General features: G+C 30.4%; 1 protein-coding gene across 1 annotated transcript in view; it reads right to left on the minus strand.

The window, feature by feature from the left end:
* LOC121113586 (uncharacterized) overlaps positions 1-17,182 on the minus strand; it is a 111,977-nt gene extending 94,795 nt beyond the window's left edge. The window contains exon 1 of the mRNA XM_040707408.2: positions 16,801-17,182. Within this exon, the coding sequence (XP_040563342.1) occupies positions 16,801-16,883 (83 nt within the window). The 5' untranslated portion in view covers positions 16,884-17,182. The remainder of the gene's footprint in view (positions 1-16,800) is intronic.
* Between the last annotated feature and the right edge of the window lie 283 nt (positions 17,183-17,465).

Here is a 17,465-nt window from a genome sequence, read left to right on the forward strand (position 1 = left end):
AAAGTAAATCATGTGAATTTGTTAGCTGGCCCGTTTTTTGGGAATTGGTAGTATAAAGAAGGAATTTTCTTTTCGGTAGCAGTCGTCACTATCATTTAATTCATAAGCAGTGAACTTCCTTTCCTAAGTAGATTCAATTACACTCCAAATCTGATTGAATATTCGTGTGTGCTCATAAAAGACGGAGAGTACCCTTGACGATTTGTTGCAGACTTAAAATTGTATGTCCTTGTTGGACTCAGATTATAATTGGAGATCGACATCGGAGTAATTATTGACAATATCCTTAGTAATGCCCTTCTGCCCCTCCTCTCTTGTTACAGCTGATTGTAGCTTATCTCCTCCAAAACATTATTTAAATTGTCAGGGTTACCATGTTGATTTTTGGGTATTTTTTAACATGCTCATAATACACACGATTTTCATCAGCAGTTATAAGAGTAACTCCTTCTTGGATTCAGAGTAGAATTTAGAATCAACATCGGAGTAATGCTAGCCTATGTCCTTGTATAATTTCCTATCCTACTCCCCTTTCGGCATAGATATTTGAAGCTAATCTTATGAAACATCCTAACAGCTAAGCTGCTCTCCTCAAAATTGTCAAGGTTACCATAATATTTTTCGATTTCTTTTGTTAATATGCTTTAAGTACCTCCGATTAGCTCACTGTACCAAGATTAATAGAAATACATGTTTATATCATGACGTTTTTACGACGGATGATTTAATTCAACCCTGCTTTTTAATAGTGACGTAACAGAGAATAACTATTACTAAGAGTAGCTTTATATATCACCCTCCTTGACTGTTACTATTAGAGTACCGCCATTATTCTCTATGACTTCAAAATCTATAATTTCAGTAATTAATGTTGTCTCATTCCTTATTTATTCGCTCAAGGTCAGTCCTAGGACCGGTCATATGGGTCTTTAGGACCGTCAGTCTTTGGAACCGGTCCTTCACTGTCAGTCCTTGGAATTTTTCATAAAAATATCGATGGTTTATTCAGCCAAATAAGATATATGAAATATGTATTAGGACTATTGCATATATCTTGCAAAAAATTGTCACTATAAAAAAAAAAAAAGGAAAAACATCCTCATTGACGTCACGAGGGATAGATTTTACCTTCTTTAAGGACCAACTAGAGGGACCGACACAACACTGGTAGTAATTAATTTTCTGCCCCCAAAATCATATAACAGGCAGCTGCCATTAACAAGGGCTTTAATTCAGTAGTAACATATTTCTCGCTCCCGCCTGCACCTTGCACTCTTATTTCCGTTACAAAAATATCAACACTAATTATAAAGGAAAGAGAAAAAAATGGCGGGGAATCCCAAAATCAATACGAAGAAGTGATTTCACGACCGTAACCACGATTTAGTAAAGCACTTGATTTGATCGACTTATCAAATGCGTTTAAAGACAGTTACTTTATCCATGACTTTTAAGTACACTCTGTACATTTTAATGAGTGCTCCATTAATACTCAAATCTATAGACGTCAAATGAACAACAATGAAGAGAACTAATGAGCAAACTAAATCCTTCATCAAAAGCACCACATACTATGTATAAATGGATAATTGAAATTTCCTTTACTTAGCAACCATTTTGAAACAATGATGATGTCGTAACTCTATAAATAGAGGAAATGAGTCTCGTCTGAGGGGTGCCTCATAAATGCTTTATATGCCTTGTAGGTACATATATATATATGTATTAAAAAAGGACTTCTAACTACTTTTAACATTTTATTTAGGAAATTACTATTTTATGGATTCCGTTACGGGACTTTCCTCTAGCGTTTAGTAGAGCCTCTAACATGGTTTCCCCGTAATTAATTGAAATTCCTACATAAATGAAAGGATTTCAACATGGGTTCGTTACTTTATTATTTATTACCTATATATTACATAAATACATTAGACTGTTCCGTTTTCTGGTTAATATTTTTTTCCATCTGCACAAAGACCTTTTCTGCTCAAGAGAATAAGTAAAATAACATTGGCAAAGTTACAGGGCTCTAAGGACATTTTTGGTATAGTACAGCTAATTTTTTTAAATAGGTATTTTTGGTTCAAAATTGCGACTTTTTCGGCCTCTTGTACCAACATTTCAAAATTGACTCTATGAGTATTTTTTTAGTATGGAGTTCATTAGTTTAAAATATTAACTGTACATCTTGATTTCTAAAAATTTAAACATAGGCCAGTCACTTTTTTTACATTGCTCAAAAAAAACTTGTAGTAAAATTAATTTACCTCAAACTGGAGTAATGGCGTCTGCAGGATTACATTTTGAGGCAGTGTCTTTAGAATAATTTGTAAAAAAAATTTCAAAAATCCATAGCTATTAACAAAAAATTAAATTTTTGGAAAAAAATTCCAAAATAAAATTTTATATATTCAATTTTTTGAAAACAAAAATTTCAAATATCAATTTTTTTGGAAAACAATTTCAAAAATCCATAGCTATTCAGAGAAAATTAAGTTTTTACTCCTGATTTCGCGTAAATTTTTTTCATCTTGACCAAATAAACTCATATAAACAGCCAAAATTCCTTCTTTTTTAGGGGGGGGGGTTAGAGGCCCATCAGCCCCCCACCTCCAGTGGACATCTTGTTATTTAACACCAGGAAGTAGTACTCCCATTACCCCAAAATTTTCTAAATTACCCCATTGGGGGTAATTTACTGTCGTTATCCAACCACAGATTTAAGGGCCTAAGATGTGTTCAATGATTTGCAGTTTCCTTGTTTTATCAAACATAATATTTATTACATTTTATAATTGTTTTTTATAGTTTTACGGGGCTGTTGTTTTCTAAATCTTAATATTATTACCTTCATTATAATTCTTTTGACAACAATAATATTTTTTTTATTATTTACTAGTAATAACTATAAGTTTTGCGTTATATGTTTTTACTATGCCCGCTCGTCGAAATAAATAAATAATGCATCAAAATTTAACCAACCTCAAAGTGATAGTAGTTGAACTAAAGAGGTCTGGGTGGGCTTGGTCTTTGGAATTTTCGTTGAAAAAAATAAAAAAAATATAAAAGAAATTTAGAAATCTAAAGCTATGCACAAAAAATTTCAAAAATCTAGAGTCGTTACAAAAAAAAGCAATTGGAAAAAAGTTTAACAAAATTAAGAATTAAATTTTTTTTAATAAATTAAAAAAAAAAAATTATTTTATTTGGAAAACTATTTCAAAAATACATAGCTATTCATAGAAAATTAAATATTTTGGAAAAAAAAATCCAAAAATAAAAAAACTATTTACAAAAAATTTCAAAAATCCAGTTAAAAAAAAAAAAATTGGAAAAAAATTTCAAAAATTAAATTTGAATTATAAATATTTTTGGAGTATAAAATGTTTTGGAAAAAAATTAAAAATCAATAGCTTTTTACTGCAAATTGAATATTTTTGAAAAAAATTGAAGAATTAAATATTTAGCTGAACAAAATTTCAATAATTTATAGCTATTCACAAAAAATTAATTTTTTAGCCATAACTTTACGTATTTTTTTTTTTTTTTTAATCTTGGCTAAAAAAAAATTATTACAGTAAAAACTCCTTTTGGGTGTGGCTACAGCCCCTCCAGCCCACCCCCTGTGAACGACCCTGTAGTGAGATGTGTTTTTTTTTTTTCATTTAACACTAGAAATTAGTATTCCCATTACCTCCAAAATTTTCTAAATTACCCCCATTTGGGGTAACTTACCCTGTTTCCCCGACCACTGTTCTACATTAATAAAGCAAAGTTTAACTCCTAGATAATTATAATAACATCAACTCTAGCTAACCTAAAAGGATGTTCCATTAAGGGAATTAGATCATTTTATGATGAGACCATGAGAAAAAATTGAGTATTCGGTGAATTGATACAAATTTGACAAAAACTGTTCCTTTGAAAAAAAAAACAAGAAAAACTTATCATCTATAAAAACTACCTTGAATCTAGCAAGTAAAAAAATAATTGATGTATAAAAAGACGTAACCAGATGTACTTTATATAGTGCACCTCGATGTATATCATCAAGGATGAAAATCTAGTATAGAATGGGAATGTTAAAAAAAAAAACTGAAAATCAACACGGTAACCCTGATAATTGGAAGAATGTTTTGGACGAGAGAAAGAATAATACTCATGAAGATGATTGGATCAGCTACAATCAGCTGTGACTAGGGAGGAAGGAAAAAGTATATAAACAAGGACATTTGCTGGAATGACTCCGATGTCGATCTCCAATTCTACTCTGAGTCCAACAAGGACTTACAATTATAACTCCGCAACAAATCTCAAGACGGTTACTCACCGTCTTTTAGGAGCATACACAAAAGTTCAAACAGGGTTTAGAATATAATTGAATCTATTTAGGAAAGGATATTCACTACTCAGGAATTAAATAATAATGACTACCGCCAAGGAAAAGAAAATTCCTTCTTTATACTACCAATTATAAATTAAGGTGCCCGCTAAAAAAACACCGGATTTACATCATTTTATATCATATACCAATAGAGTATAAGTGGGAAAGGGAGTGAGTATAATATGCTTTATAGAATGAATTAAATCTTGCAGGCGTTTAGTTCAACTCATATAACAAAAGAAAATAATGCGGGAAGTACTTTATATAAAGTTTAAAAAATGAATTTAACTTTAAAGTACGACCTGGCTCATCAAATCATATTTAAACAAAATCTAGAGCTGTTATTATTATTTTTTTATTCTTGAGGAGAGAATGTCTAAGTTTTGAGGGAGTAGCTACGTGTGAGTGTGCTTATGAAAAACGGACAGTAACACAGAGATTTTCTTGGGGAGTTATCTTCTATATTATCAGAGCAAAAGGTGTAAGGTCGTCGACACCTAATACCCCGGCCAATGTTGGGTATTACCGCTAGTGTTTATAAAACAGGAATACTGCAAATGATTGAGCACACTATAGGCCCTATAAATTATTAAAACCAAGACATACAATATTTGAAAAAATATAAATCGAATATAAAAAGTCCAATTTTTTACTCATATTTGAAACGGTGTTACAAGGGGCCTAAAAATGGTCATAACCTGACCACTTTGCCACAGACAGTTTTGTTACTGTCCCCAGAAGAAACGGTCTTTTTGCAGGAGTAGAAAATTATTAACCCAAAAACGGGACACTCTAATATATATATATATAAAATCATACTTTTCAATTAGCACATTACGTAGAAAACAATTAAGAAATGACTTTTGAATTTATGACTATACTAAAAAATAATAAGTAAAAAAAGAGAAATCAAGCAGAGCCACGGTAATATCAATAAATATGAAAAGCCTCCTTGAACAAATTGGTGTAGAATATTTTTTATGAATCATGAGGTTTTTTGTTTTGTTTTTCTTTAAAAAATGCTACTTAAAATTGTCCTTATGTGACTTTTTAAGAAACAAAAATAAGTTACTTTAAACATTGATTTCAGATGTAATAACTACACTAGTATTGATAGAATAGAATACCCACAACTTCTTTAGTCCGGAAGGAGACTCTTTTTATATCCTGTCCTGGATTTGAAGGTACTTTTAAAAAATATTTATTAATTCATAAAATATGTTAATTAAAAATATATATTTCTTTTAAAAAAAGTACACTAATGATATTTTATTCTTTAATTAAATTAAAACAAAATATACCCTTCTCCCTTAGAAAAAAAAACAAAAAACTCAGATCAGACCTAGTGTCCTTTTTATGATTACTTATTGGTTAAAAAAAAGAGGGATTCAGTTTATGTATTAAGATATTTTGTTGAAAATTTTAACAAAACTTGTTTATTTTTCTATAAGTTGTATTAAGTGGGACCCAAAACTTGCAGTAGAATTAAATTACTAATTTATAACTAGGAGATTTAATTACGCAACCGAACGACAGCTGACACAAAAATAAACAAGTTTTGTTTCTATCCCATACCATCGTGGCGACAGTGGAAAAATATGGGAGCGACAATTAAAATGGAATCGCGAGTACGATTTCCTCAGCACAGACTGCCTATAACATCAAAAAGTACATTAACGAGCGCCCCCTCCCACACAGCCAAGAAGAAGCAAAACTTCTCCAGCAACAATATGGCCGACTTCTGGCCTGTCACCATGTAGCAGCCCTCCTCTAGCCCTGACCTCAACCCCTAGCGTCTTAGAGAAGAGTATCTGCTACACCTCTCATCATGACAGCTTGGTACGGGATTCATAGTCAAGCGCTGCCAATCTGCTCACCAGCATATTAAGGCTGTTATTACTTGTAAATGAGGACATAGTGAATAAAAATATAGCTAAATATAGTATTTAAACAAGTCACAAATTAGGTTTTGAGCTGTTTTGTCATCATGCAAAAAAACCAAACGTTGTTTGTACTTGAGTGAATTATTGATAGTTTTGTGTCTCCACGCTGTAGACAATATATCCAACACTTTCAACTTCAATTGACGTCATTGTGCCGATGTTTACCATTTAAAAATACATAGAAATTCATGAACAATTCATACATAAATCGGTATAGACCTAATTTTAAATGAGGCCAATCAAGACCAAACTTTTTAAAAGAACCCCCAACTAAAACTACAACGATTTAGGATTTCGAGCCCAAAGCCCAGCATGGATTGACTCCAAAAGTAGTGAAAACTCCCACTTTTTCCAATGAATAACTATATATATATATATAGGTATATTGAAAAATCAATCAATGATAATATATCATTTAAGGATTCAAGGTAAGTATGTGTACTAGACTCTACTATGATGACAAAAGTTCATAATTTGGTATTGCAGGATATTTTTTATAATTGCATTTTATTCATCTAAACAAGAAAACAACCTTCAATTGAAAAAAAAGGTGAATGAATTATCAATAATAATGCCTTAAAAATTGCTGTCAATGTTGAATTGATCATGAAAAATCGTCGTTTATAAGGATTTAAAAGACAATTTTTGTGGTCCCAAAGGATTCATAGACATGATGAGGTTTTTTTATATTTATTTGGTATTTATCAATTACGAAAGTATATTTGACATTTTATTAAAAATAAACTAACGAATCAAAAGTATGCACGATATACGCGGTATCAAAAGAGTATATTTATTTACTTGCAACATATTTAGGACTGAAATACTTATAACGTTAGGTAAATTAGAGCAATATTGTACAGATATCATCGAAAAATATACTTCTAATCTATAATACTTCATTTAATCAAAATCCTGTATCTCGACTCAACTCGATAATTTTTATGGAACAACACGAAAAAATCGTTATTTTTTCTCTTTATATTTTATAGATTTTCAAATCAAAAGCCGTTCATGAAGTACCTTTTTTTCGGACGATGGAAATATGAATAAAAGCAAAATAAAAAATATCCTACTATACACTTTAATGCTTACCCCAAAGTAATCATAAACATATACTCAAAAGAGCTACAGGAATAGCAATTGCATCATTCCTGATTGTGAGCGCCATTTTATTTATAAGGTTCTCTTGCCATACAAAGACAATTAATAAATTAATGAGATTGCGTAATCCAGTCATTATGGGTGTACAAAATGATGTCACTTCTGGAGGGGCTATAAATATAACCAAGCCATCATTGCAAAATATATTTAATGGACTTATACACTTTCTTATGTGGGATGATAATATGTCCACTCTTGTTGCAACATACGCTTTCATGAATGAGTGTTTTGAACAAATCCCTTAAGGAAATAGGGTTGGAAAAATTGGGGTCAATTTATATATTATGTACTAGGATATGAATACTTTACGACAATACTATTAGTAGGAAATATGATGACGTCAAGGCAATCCTACTTAATATTTATTATGATTACGTAAGTTAAAGAAAGGCACACGTAAGCTTATCAAGACACACAATATTGACCTGAATTGTAAGCGAATACATATGGATATAACGTCTGTTTAAACATTGCGTACATGTTTTTCATTATTGTAATACGCTTTTTTACAGAGGAGGGATTGATATACCTTATATATCAAATAGAGAAATGGGAGGCAGTTGCAAGACAGTACGGTTGCAATTGGCCCTTTTTATCGAGCATAAACTACATTACAATTGCATCATAGAAATATGATTAGGTTTACATATTGTGTAATAATAAAAAACAGTCATTTTCATCAACTTTTCTTGCGGAAATTGGATAAAAACTGATTTAGAGGACTACAAGTACTATATCAGTCCATATTTATTCGGTTCAGCTTAGTCCAGTCTTAGGACCGATCCTATCAGTCTTTGTGACCGATCCTTAGGGCTGTCAGTACTAGAACTCATTTAAAAAAAGAAGAAATAATAAGGTTGAGCGACGTCAACTTCATCCGTTTTAGAAATGATAGTCAGGACTGGATTGGACCGAACCGAGACTGAACTGAAAGGGACTGCATTTTGCAGTCCTAAATAAGGACGTACACAACATTAGTTACTTTTGTAAAAGTTCATTTTTTATTGTTTTTACTGTAACTAGAATCATCTGATTATTTCCCTATTAGTGGGTATAACTGATTAAGATTCAAAACGAACTTATTTAGATACTTAGGATAGCTGCATCAAATCTGCATATTTTTGACTATTTTACATAGGTACACTCCATTAGAAATACAAAATGCATTCAAGGCCCTAAAGAGGGTTGTAAGAGAGAGAGAGAGAGAGAACACACTAAATTTTATTGAATGAATCTCCAATCTATAATATTTATTCTATGATCTACATTTAACAACGATGCAAATCGTTTAACATCTTACTGTTCTATAATACAGGGATTCTCAACCTTTTTTTTAAGTGATGTACCACTTGTAATATATCTTTTCGGCATAGTACTCCCGAACCGGCGTTTTAGTAATGTATCAAGTGTAATATTTTTTTTTTCCAAAATCTCAAGTACCCTTATTTGAGAACCACTGCTATAATACATTAAAAGTTAATCATTCACTATCTTGAATGATCTAGTTATTTATTTCCCAAAAACATAATTTTCTCAGTCTAATTTTATTTATTTATTACTCAAACTGAAGATTTAAAATGTTAAAAACAGTCCCCATGATTCTAGGAGGCCTGACCAACAAATTTTTTTTTACCAAAGGGGAATTTGCCTTATGGTAATTTCGACAAAGGACCATTTGGGACATTTAGCTTTAAAATATCCTTAATATATTGATATACGCAAGAATACAACAACTAAATACACCCATTTGACCCCACCCCACATATTTATCATACTATCATTTTAAATTGAATTGAAATATACCATCAGATATATTAATATATTAACTATCTTTATGAGGCCAAATGTCCCTGATGGTCATTTGGTGAGATGTCCGTTCAGTAAATTGCCCTTCGAGGAAATGATCGTTGTACAGACGTTCCTATAGTTAAATGTCGGTTCGGCAAATTTCTATAGGGCGAAATGTCGGTTCGGCAAATTGCCTTAGGGCGAAATGTCCTTCGGCAAAATTGTTTTGGCCAATAGTCAGCTCCCAGTTCCCAACGCCTGTTGAAACTACGGAGAAAGCTGCAATTTTTGGCAGCATCTCTACATTATAACTACATAATATATCTGATATTGATAAATAATTTTAGAGATGTGAAGTCAATTTAGCCAAAATTAAAAAGTGTTGCCAAGGTCCTCGGTCTGTTCTACTGTCTAAACATAAGTTACAGACTCTATCCCATAAAAAAGTAGGAGGAATATTAGAAATTTAATTGATATTAATGTAAACTGTTAATAAATGATAGTTTATGTAGATTCTACATAATTTATTATATTTTAGTTCGTGTATTTAAGTATATAATATATTCATAATAGGCTTAAATAAAGAGATTCAGAGGAGAAATAAATAATAACCTAATTACATATATGTATGTATGTATAGTGTAATATCATGTGTCGATTAATTACACCTAGCTTATGTATGTATTTATGTAGAAGGAAGGGAAATAACTGGATATTATCTAATTAGTACGTCTGAGTATTTCAAAGTGAAAAATAAGAAAAGTAATGTTGTAAAAGAGCATTGTGTCTGTAATTAACCTACGACATGCATTTATAAACATCGGTTTATATGCCTATAAATACATTAAACATACATGCTAGTTTTGGGATTCGTTCTGGATATTCTAGAGGGCTATGAGACCGTTATCATTTGTATTAGGGTAATATCGGTCCTTGAAAAAGTACCAAACATAAAAGTACCCTCTACCGGGCATCATTTTCACTAATATTATAGTAAAGTATCTCAGTCTATCATTTGATTGATTGATATTAATTGAGTAAAACTTTAATTATTTGTACAACACGTGAAGAGAGCATTAGTACGCTCAAGAAATCCTGAGCTAATTTTACTTATTTTGTGAGCAGGCTCCCGTTCAATTAAAAATGAGGGGCTTTTAGGTGTATTTGAATTTGACAACTCTTAATGATTGCAATTAAATTCAACATAGTGTAAGTGTGCCGTACAATGCATTATTTGCAATAGCTTATAATAATCCAAATAATTGGTTTAATTAAATTAGGGGTGTCAAGAAATTGTTATTTGTTTTGTTTTTTTGGTGTACTTTGGCACAAATATTTTTCGGGGATCCCTGTCTTAGAGGACATTTGTTTACGAAGTTTTCCGCACTATCAGACAAGTAAGCACGATAATTCGCTTGAGATTGAACAAACGTTTATCCTATTTTTGAATGTATGCCTTCGTAACATTTTGAGATCTTATGTCAATTTACTACATAAGAATTATAAAAAATCGTATTTCAGAAAATTTGTTTACAAAAAATAAAGCTTTCGGGATATACACACAGGAAGGAACTTATGGAGTTCCTGATGGAACAGATATCTTATTTTTCTTAGAGTGGCCAGCTACATGAGAGGCTAACTCGTCATTCAAAAAGGCATAGTCACAGATACTGAGTGGGAAAAAATATCTGTATATATATAATCCTGCAAACGCCCCTGCAACACTAATATGTGTGTGGCGATAACATAAAAGCAAGCTGGGATTTTTTTATGAAACAGAGAAAAACGCATTTCAAGTTTTTTACTGAAAATAAAAAACCAAAGAGGATTTTTTAAAGAGTCAAATAGAATATTAAACCCCTGAAAAACTGTCCAACAAGTTATTAATATGATTGATATTTGTTTAAATTTTTACATGAACATATTATATACAAGTTCAGTCAATTTGATCGTGCGGTATTTGAACTTTAAATCAAACATCAACTTCAGTAAATGAGGCAGATTCTTAACCAACTAATCCCTTTCTTCTATTCGTCATTCTCGCAACGTGAATAATTATAACACACTTATTTAAAAATGATTTTCACGTCATGACGTCTCAGTATCTTTTATAATCAGTATTACCAAATAACCGATTTTGATCAGGTTCAGTTAACCTTAAAAACCGTGTCTCCTAAGGAATTTGTCATTTTTTTGAATTAATATAAATTATAGAACTCATAACAATGGATATGTTTATCACACTGTCGCAATATCGAGAAAAATTATCCCAGCTTGCTTTAATGGTATCGCCACACATGTATAATATATTCATCATGAAATGTCTACTCTTAGAAAAATGGAGATTTCACTGAATGAGAAATACATGGAAAACAGGGCAAATACAATATATGTAAATATATACATATAAAAACAAAAATAAATCACGATCGACACAAAGGCAAGAATGTTGAGTAAGAATCAAGACAATGAGAACTTTCTAATACCGGATCAACCATTATTATTTACTCATTTCTATGATGCAAATTTTGAAATGTTAAGAGTCATTTTTTAGAACAATTAATTAGCTGTCGATTGCTAAGAAAAACAGTGTCCTCGTCGTCACATTGAGTACACAGTACATGCATGAAATTGTAAATCGTCTTTCTCAAGGCCCCAGTCTGATCCCTGTTAGCCTCCTGGGGCAATCCTGGATATATCAGTCCTCTTTTCAACCTGTGTGCTCATTAGACCTCATTAGTTCTCAAATGGTATGATAATTACCAATGCCGAATTGCATTGTCCTACACTGCATCTTTAGGTGGCACATCTCTATCAAATTATGAAATAAGGTGAAAACTCTTTACTTAGTGAATATGGACACTAAGTATACATTTTTAGTCATTTTGCAAAAAATGATTTAGATACACATTGTTTTACTCTATAAAAATGTAACAAAAGTTTCTTTTTTTTTAAATTGCTCTATGGAACAAAAAAAAAGAGAAAAAAATTAGGAAAATTTGATGATCTGCGTATAAGGCGCATCTTTTTTTTTACATTTTCAGAAAAGAAGGATCAATTTATTTTTATGTCATTCGCTCTATTTGATCAATAAGGTACCTTTATAAAAAAAAATTCTTAATATTTTTTATAGTTTAGAACAATATCTATCATAATTAATAAAGGTAAAATGATGATTTTTAATATTTAGTTATTTTAATCCTTATTGACAAAGTTAAGAACTTTTGTCTCCTTTCAAACTTTGAACGGGATGTGCTACCTAAAGATGACAACGTAGGGCAATGATATTTTGCATATTTGGTTTTCTAACCATATGATAACTTTTCCGTACTATCCGTAATCGAAATGGGGAAAAAGTTATAAATCAAACCGGTTTAGTGCCCATGATGGCGACTAGGACAATGTTTTTCTTAGAAATCGACAGTTAATTATGTCTTCTACGACATTGATCATAGAAATATTGTATAAAAATAACTCTTTACTTATTAAAATTTGCATAATACAGATTAGTAAATAATAAGGGTTGGCCGAGTCTCGTCATTTTAAACTCTTTTGTCTCGGTTCATCCTGCGGCTATGTATATCTTATTAGTTTGATCATCCCCTATTAAGACTTTATTTGATTACAATCCGTCTTTTTAAATATAATTTATGATATTTAATTATTTTTGATCAATGATGATGAGCCTTTTTTTTTAAAAGTTGTGAGATACAATAAAGGTTCAGGGCGATATCTTATTAATGATTAATTTACTCACCTTACAAAAAAAGACATCTGTATAAGTGGAAAGAAAACGATCTTTGGAAATTGTGTTGTGCCTTTTTTACACATGATTATAAAGATACATGAAAAATATCCCCTTCTAAATAACAAAACATGCACATTAGGATGAAGCTGATTCCCCAACTTTGTCCAAAGTAGCTTAACATATTTGGTACTGTGTAGTCTTAATGAACACAATGGAGCAATTTTGTTGAAATATATTAATACTTATTTAGAGCATCAAGCCAATGACAAAACTATAAGAAAAATCCCGTTTTTCAGGTTTTGAATAATATATTTAAAGAAAATTTGTTAAGAGTTATATTTGAGATAAAAATATGAAATCCATCCTTAAAATAGTGCATATATGAAGTAAAAAATAAGAACATATTACGTACTAACGGTAGTACCCGGCATTGTCCACCATATAGAAGATAACTTCCCAAGAGATCCTCAGTGTGACTCTCGATTTTTATGTTCCCACTCAGACGTAACTACTCAATACTTGTATCAATTCATATGTATTCTGTCCTCAAGAATGAAAGACTAATAGTTGGAGAAAAATGAATAAATGATATGTTGGGATGATGACTGATAGAGTACCTTAGTTTTTAGAGCCTTCACAAATAAAAACAAACAAAATTGATTTTAACTTATCAGCGTTTATATTTATTTCAAATTTTAGCATACACTCAAAGTTCTTATTAATTATACATTATGATAAACATAAGAGACTAATAGCAAAAACCAATAGAAACAGTGCTCTTGTTATCATACAAGTTCATTTAACAGGAATATTTCATTTATTCGATTATGTTATTATTTCTTATTTCAAATATATGTATTATGATATACATCAGGGACCACTATACACCCTGTATACACGTTTGGTGCTACGTACACACGCCAGCAATAGTTCATTAATACGACCATATTGTTATTTCTTAGATCAAAATATATTTAAGTAGGAGCGTCCATTTTTTTTTTTTGGGGGCAGGTTTTGGAATTTCTTTGAAAAAAAATCCAAAAAACTCAAGAAATTTCAAAAGTCCACAACTGTTGACAAAAAATTAAATTTTTTGAAAAAAAATTTCAAAAATTTAATTTCAAATTATAAATGTGTTCGAAAATACTATGAAAAATCCATTTATTCACAAGTCCATATCCATCAACAAAAAATTTCAAAAATCAACGCCTCTTAACAAAAAGTATAATTTTTAAAAAAAATTCAAAAATTAAATTATAAATATAAAAATCCAAAGCTATTCAGAGAAAAATTTTTTTTTTTTGAATTATTTTTTGAAGAATTGAATTTTTTAAAATTTTGATTTTTGGGGACTACAGCCCCTGCGGACGCCCTTGTTATGATATACATCATGGATCACTATATACAGTATACCCGATGACTAGTTCCCATACATTCAAACAGACAAACAAACTTTGCTTTTTTAACATATATTATTATTTTATTGATTGCACACTGTTTTAATTTTTATAGATCTTTGTCACTTTTGTCTAAATTTGTAGTCTTTGTGCTCAAGTTAAAATTGAATTTAATTCCATGAAATTAGACTGATATATTCATATGGTCCTTACACAGTACCAAAAAAATAGGTTAAGTATTATCCCTTAAAATTTACGAACTTGTTGAGTACTAGACCCACCCTAATTTACATCGTACATACATAGTTAAATGGAGTGGCAGGAGATTGACAATTGGAATGGGTGACTTTATCATCATCGTCATCATCCAAGAAGTTTCTACTTATTAAAATCGTAAAAAAAAACCAAAAAAAAACAACATAAGATTCATGTTCCGTCTCATAAGATATTTCACAATTTTAGACTAAAATAGTAAAAATGAGTTGGGAGGGAGAAAAACAAAAAATGTACTTACATGACACAGATATGTATGAAGTACATTGTACACAGATATATTCAGACTAAGAATACTAACGCACTAAGTATTATAAGAACAGGAATATCACCACTTGGAAGATAAACTTATGCATATTTCCTCTGAACCAACACATTATTAGTGTTTGATCGGTCCTAGAACTAATTTCCTCATCAGTCATACCCACAACTTCAAAAACTGAAATGACATAGTTAATAATTACGTCTTTTCAGCTGTTGTAGTTACTATACAAGATCAATGAGTACCGCCCCAAGGACTGACAAATTTTATTAGGACCGGACTGATAGCACTGCCGTCTTTTTTAAGTTTTTTAGACCGACACGACGCATCATAGGTTGGAAAATGTACAATCAATTTTATTTTTTCATTCGATTTGATTAAAATTGCCAAATATTAATTGATACTATCATTTCCTTTACTCCTAGATCTATTAAAATTACATTGTTATTATGTATTTATGAGTAATACAACTGTGGGGATTTGAAATTCATAATGTGCCATTTATATATTTTAGTAATTATTTTTAGTCAAATAGACAAAAATCACACCATAAATATATCCAATTATTGCATGCAACTTGAACAAAATTGCAACTTTTTCTCAACATATGTACAAATTAAACCTCTCATATCTCCCAAACCCATAATTTGTTTTGTTTTTTTACAGTGAGATATTGATTCTATCTTGTGATAATTTTTTTTATAGAAATCAAATAAACAAAATAAAATAATAAAAAAAAACAAATAAATAATTTAATTATTTATTTGTTTTAGTAATACTGACTTCCGAAAACAGAGGATTTTCAAATAGATTGGAGTTCAGTTTTTGAGGTAGTACAACCTTACTGCTGAAAAAATCTCTTTTAGATTCAATATTGTTAGACTTCATTGAATCTAAAACACTTCAAAGCTTGTTCGTCAAGGTTTTCTGTTCTTCAAAATATTACCTTCATATTGAAGTATGAAATGACTGGAGGGAAACTTCTCGAAGTATTTTATTTAACAAATGGCTACAAAGATCATTCGAATGTATAAAGTCAATTATATATCAACAGCCCATTGCTTCACAACCAATATATATTTTACCTCTACGCTATCAATTCGAACACCCTGCGTTGAATATCGATAATATGCCGTTATTTGGATATCAATATTCGTCCCTTGTATCTACTAAATATATATATATATATATATTGGAATAAAGTTCAAGGCATTTTAGGTTCAAATTCAGAATGAGTTTGGATCTTCTATAATATAATAGATAGTTTCATTTTGTTTAGTAATAATAACTTAATTTGAGGTATAGCTTTATGTCTTTAACATTAAGTAAATATTTAAAAGGGTTTGATTACACCATATTTTGATTGATGGACATTATACTCTTGAAAGAACCCAAATAACTTTAATTTCCCTGGAATTATAAAGGAGTGTCCTTATGTTTGTAATGTTGTGTGTGTTTCACTCAAAACACAAAGATACATAAATTATAATTGACTTCCATGTACAGCTATTTAATTGAGCAATAAACGCATCAAAACTGTATTTATTTGATAAATACATTTAAAAATCGTCATGAAATGTTTTATTAAAAATTATGTATAATTATCCATTGTGTTTCTGTATTATATATACAAGAGGATGATGTATAATAAGCTAATCTAAAGAACATTCATTCTTATCATCTATATCAAGTATCAACGCTTCTAATTAAAACAAAAAAAGACCAAAGTTCGAATCCTTCTTTACTATTTGAAGGATTAGAGTCAAAAAAGTAAATGATTCATTTCATCAAAGAACTCAATATTTTGAATAGTAACTGTTACTGGAGAAATCGCCACTCACCCATCCCAATTAATTGGGTTCTTGGAGTGAAATCCCATTTCATTCTCGGCCCAATCCTGCAAAGTTGCGCTCTTTGACATCATGGCAGCTTATAATATGAATAAATATTATCTTCTATAATTATATATAAACAGTCTAAATAATTATACACTCAAATTGGGAAGCACAAAGTATTAACTATTATTGTAAATTTAATATATTAAACTTCACTAATATTTAGAACGAACTTATTTTTTTACCACCAAAGAATTGAAATATGTGACGTCATAAAAAGGGCCAGGGAATGATATAGATACAAAAAATACTTGACATTGAGCTGTGGAGCTATATACATAAATATAAATTTTTGGCATAATCTAGTGTTTAATTTACTTTATGAACTAATTAGTAAATATAGCTTTCATATTTTTCGATATTACGTAGTGATAAAGTTATTTGCGTATTCATAATTATAGAAGCTTCCGTTCTCCTTTTAAAGAGAGATATTATTATTTTCATTTTGAACGTCCTCTATATTTTCTCTTATCTTCATGATATACTGCGCCCTCTATTATGATTATTTCAAAGTTATGTACTCGGAGCTCTTTAGTATTATGAACTCCTGTTGCAACTAGTTTCAATTTTAGCCTCAATATGAGCTTCATCAGGCCAGTAAGAAGTCATGT

The sequence above is a fragment of the Lepeophtheirus salmonis genome, chromosome 2, assembly GCF_016086655.4.
Source record: "Lepeophtheirus salmonis chromosome 2, UVic_Lsal_1.4, whole genome shotgun sequence".
Lineage (NCBI taxonomy): Eukaryota > Metazoa > Arthropoda > Copepoda > Siphonostomatoida > Caligidae > Lepeophtheirus > Lepeophtheirus salmonis.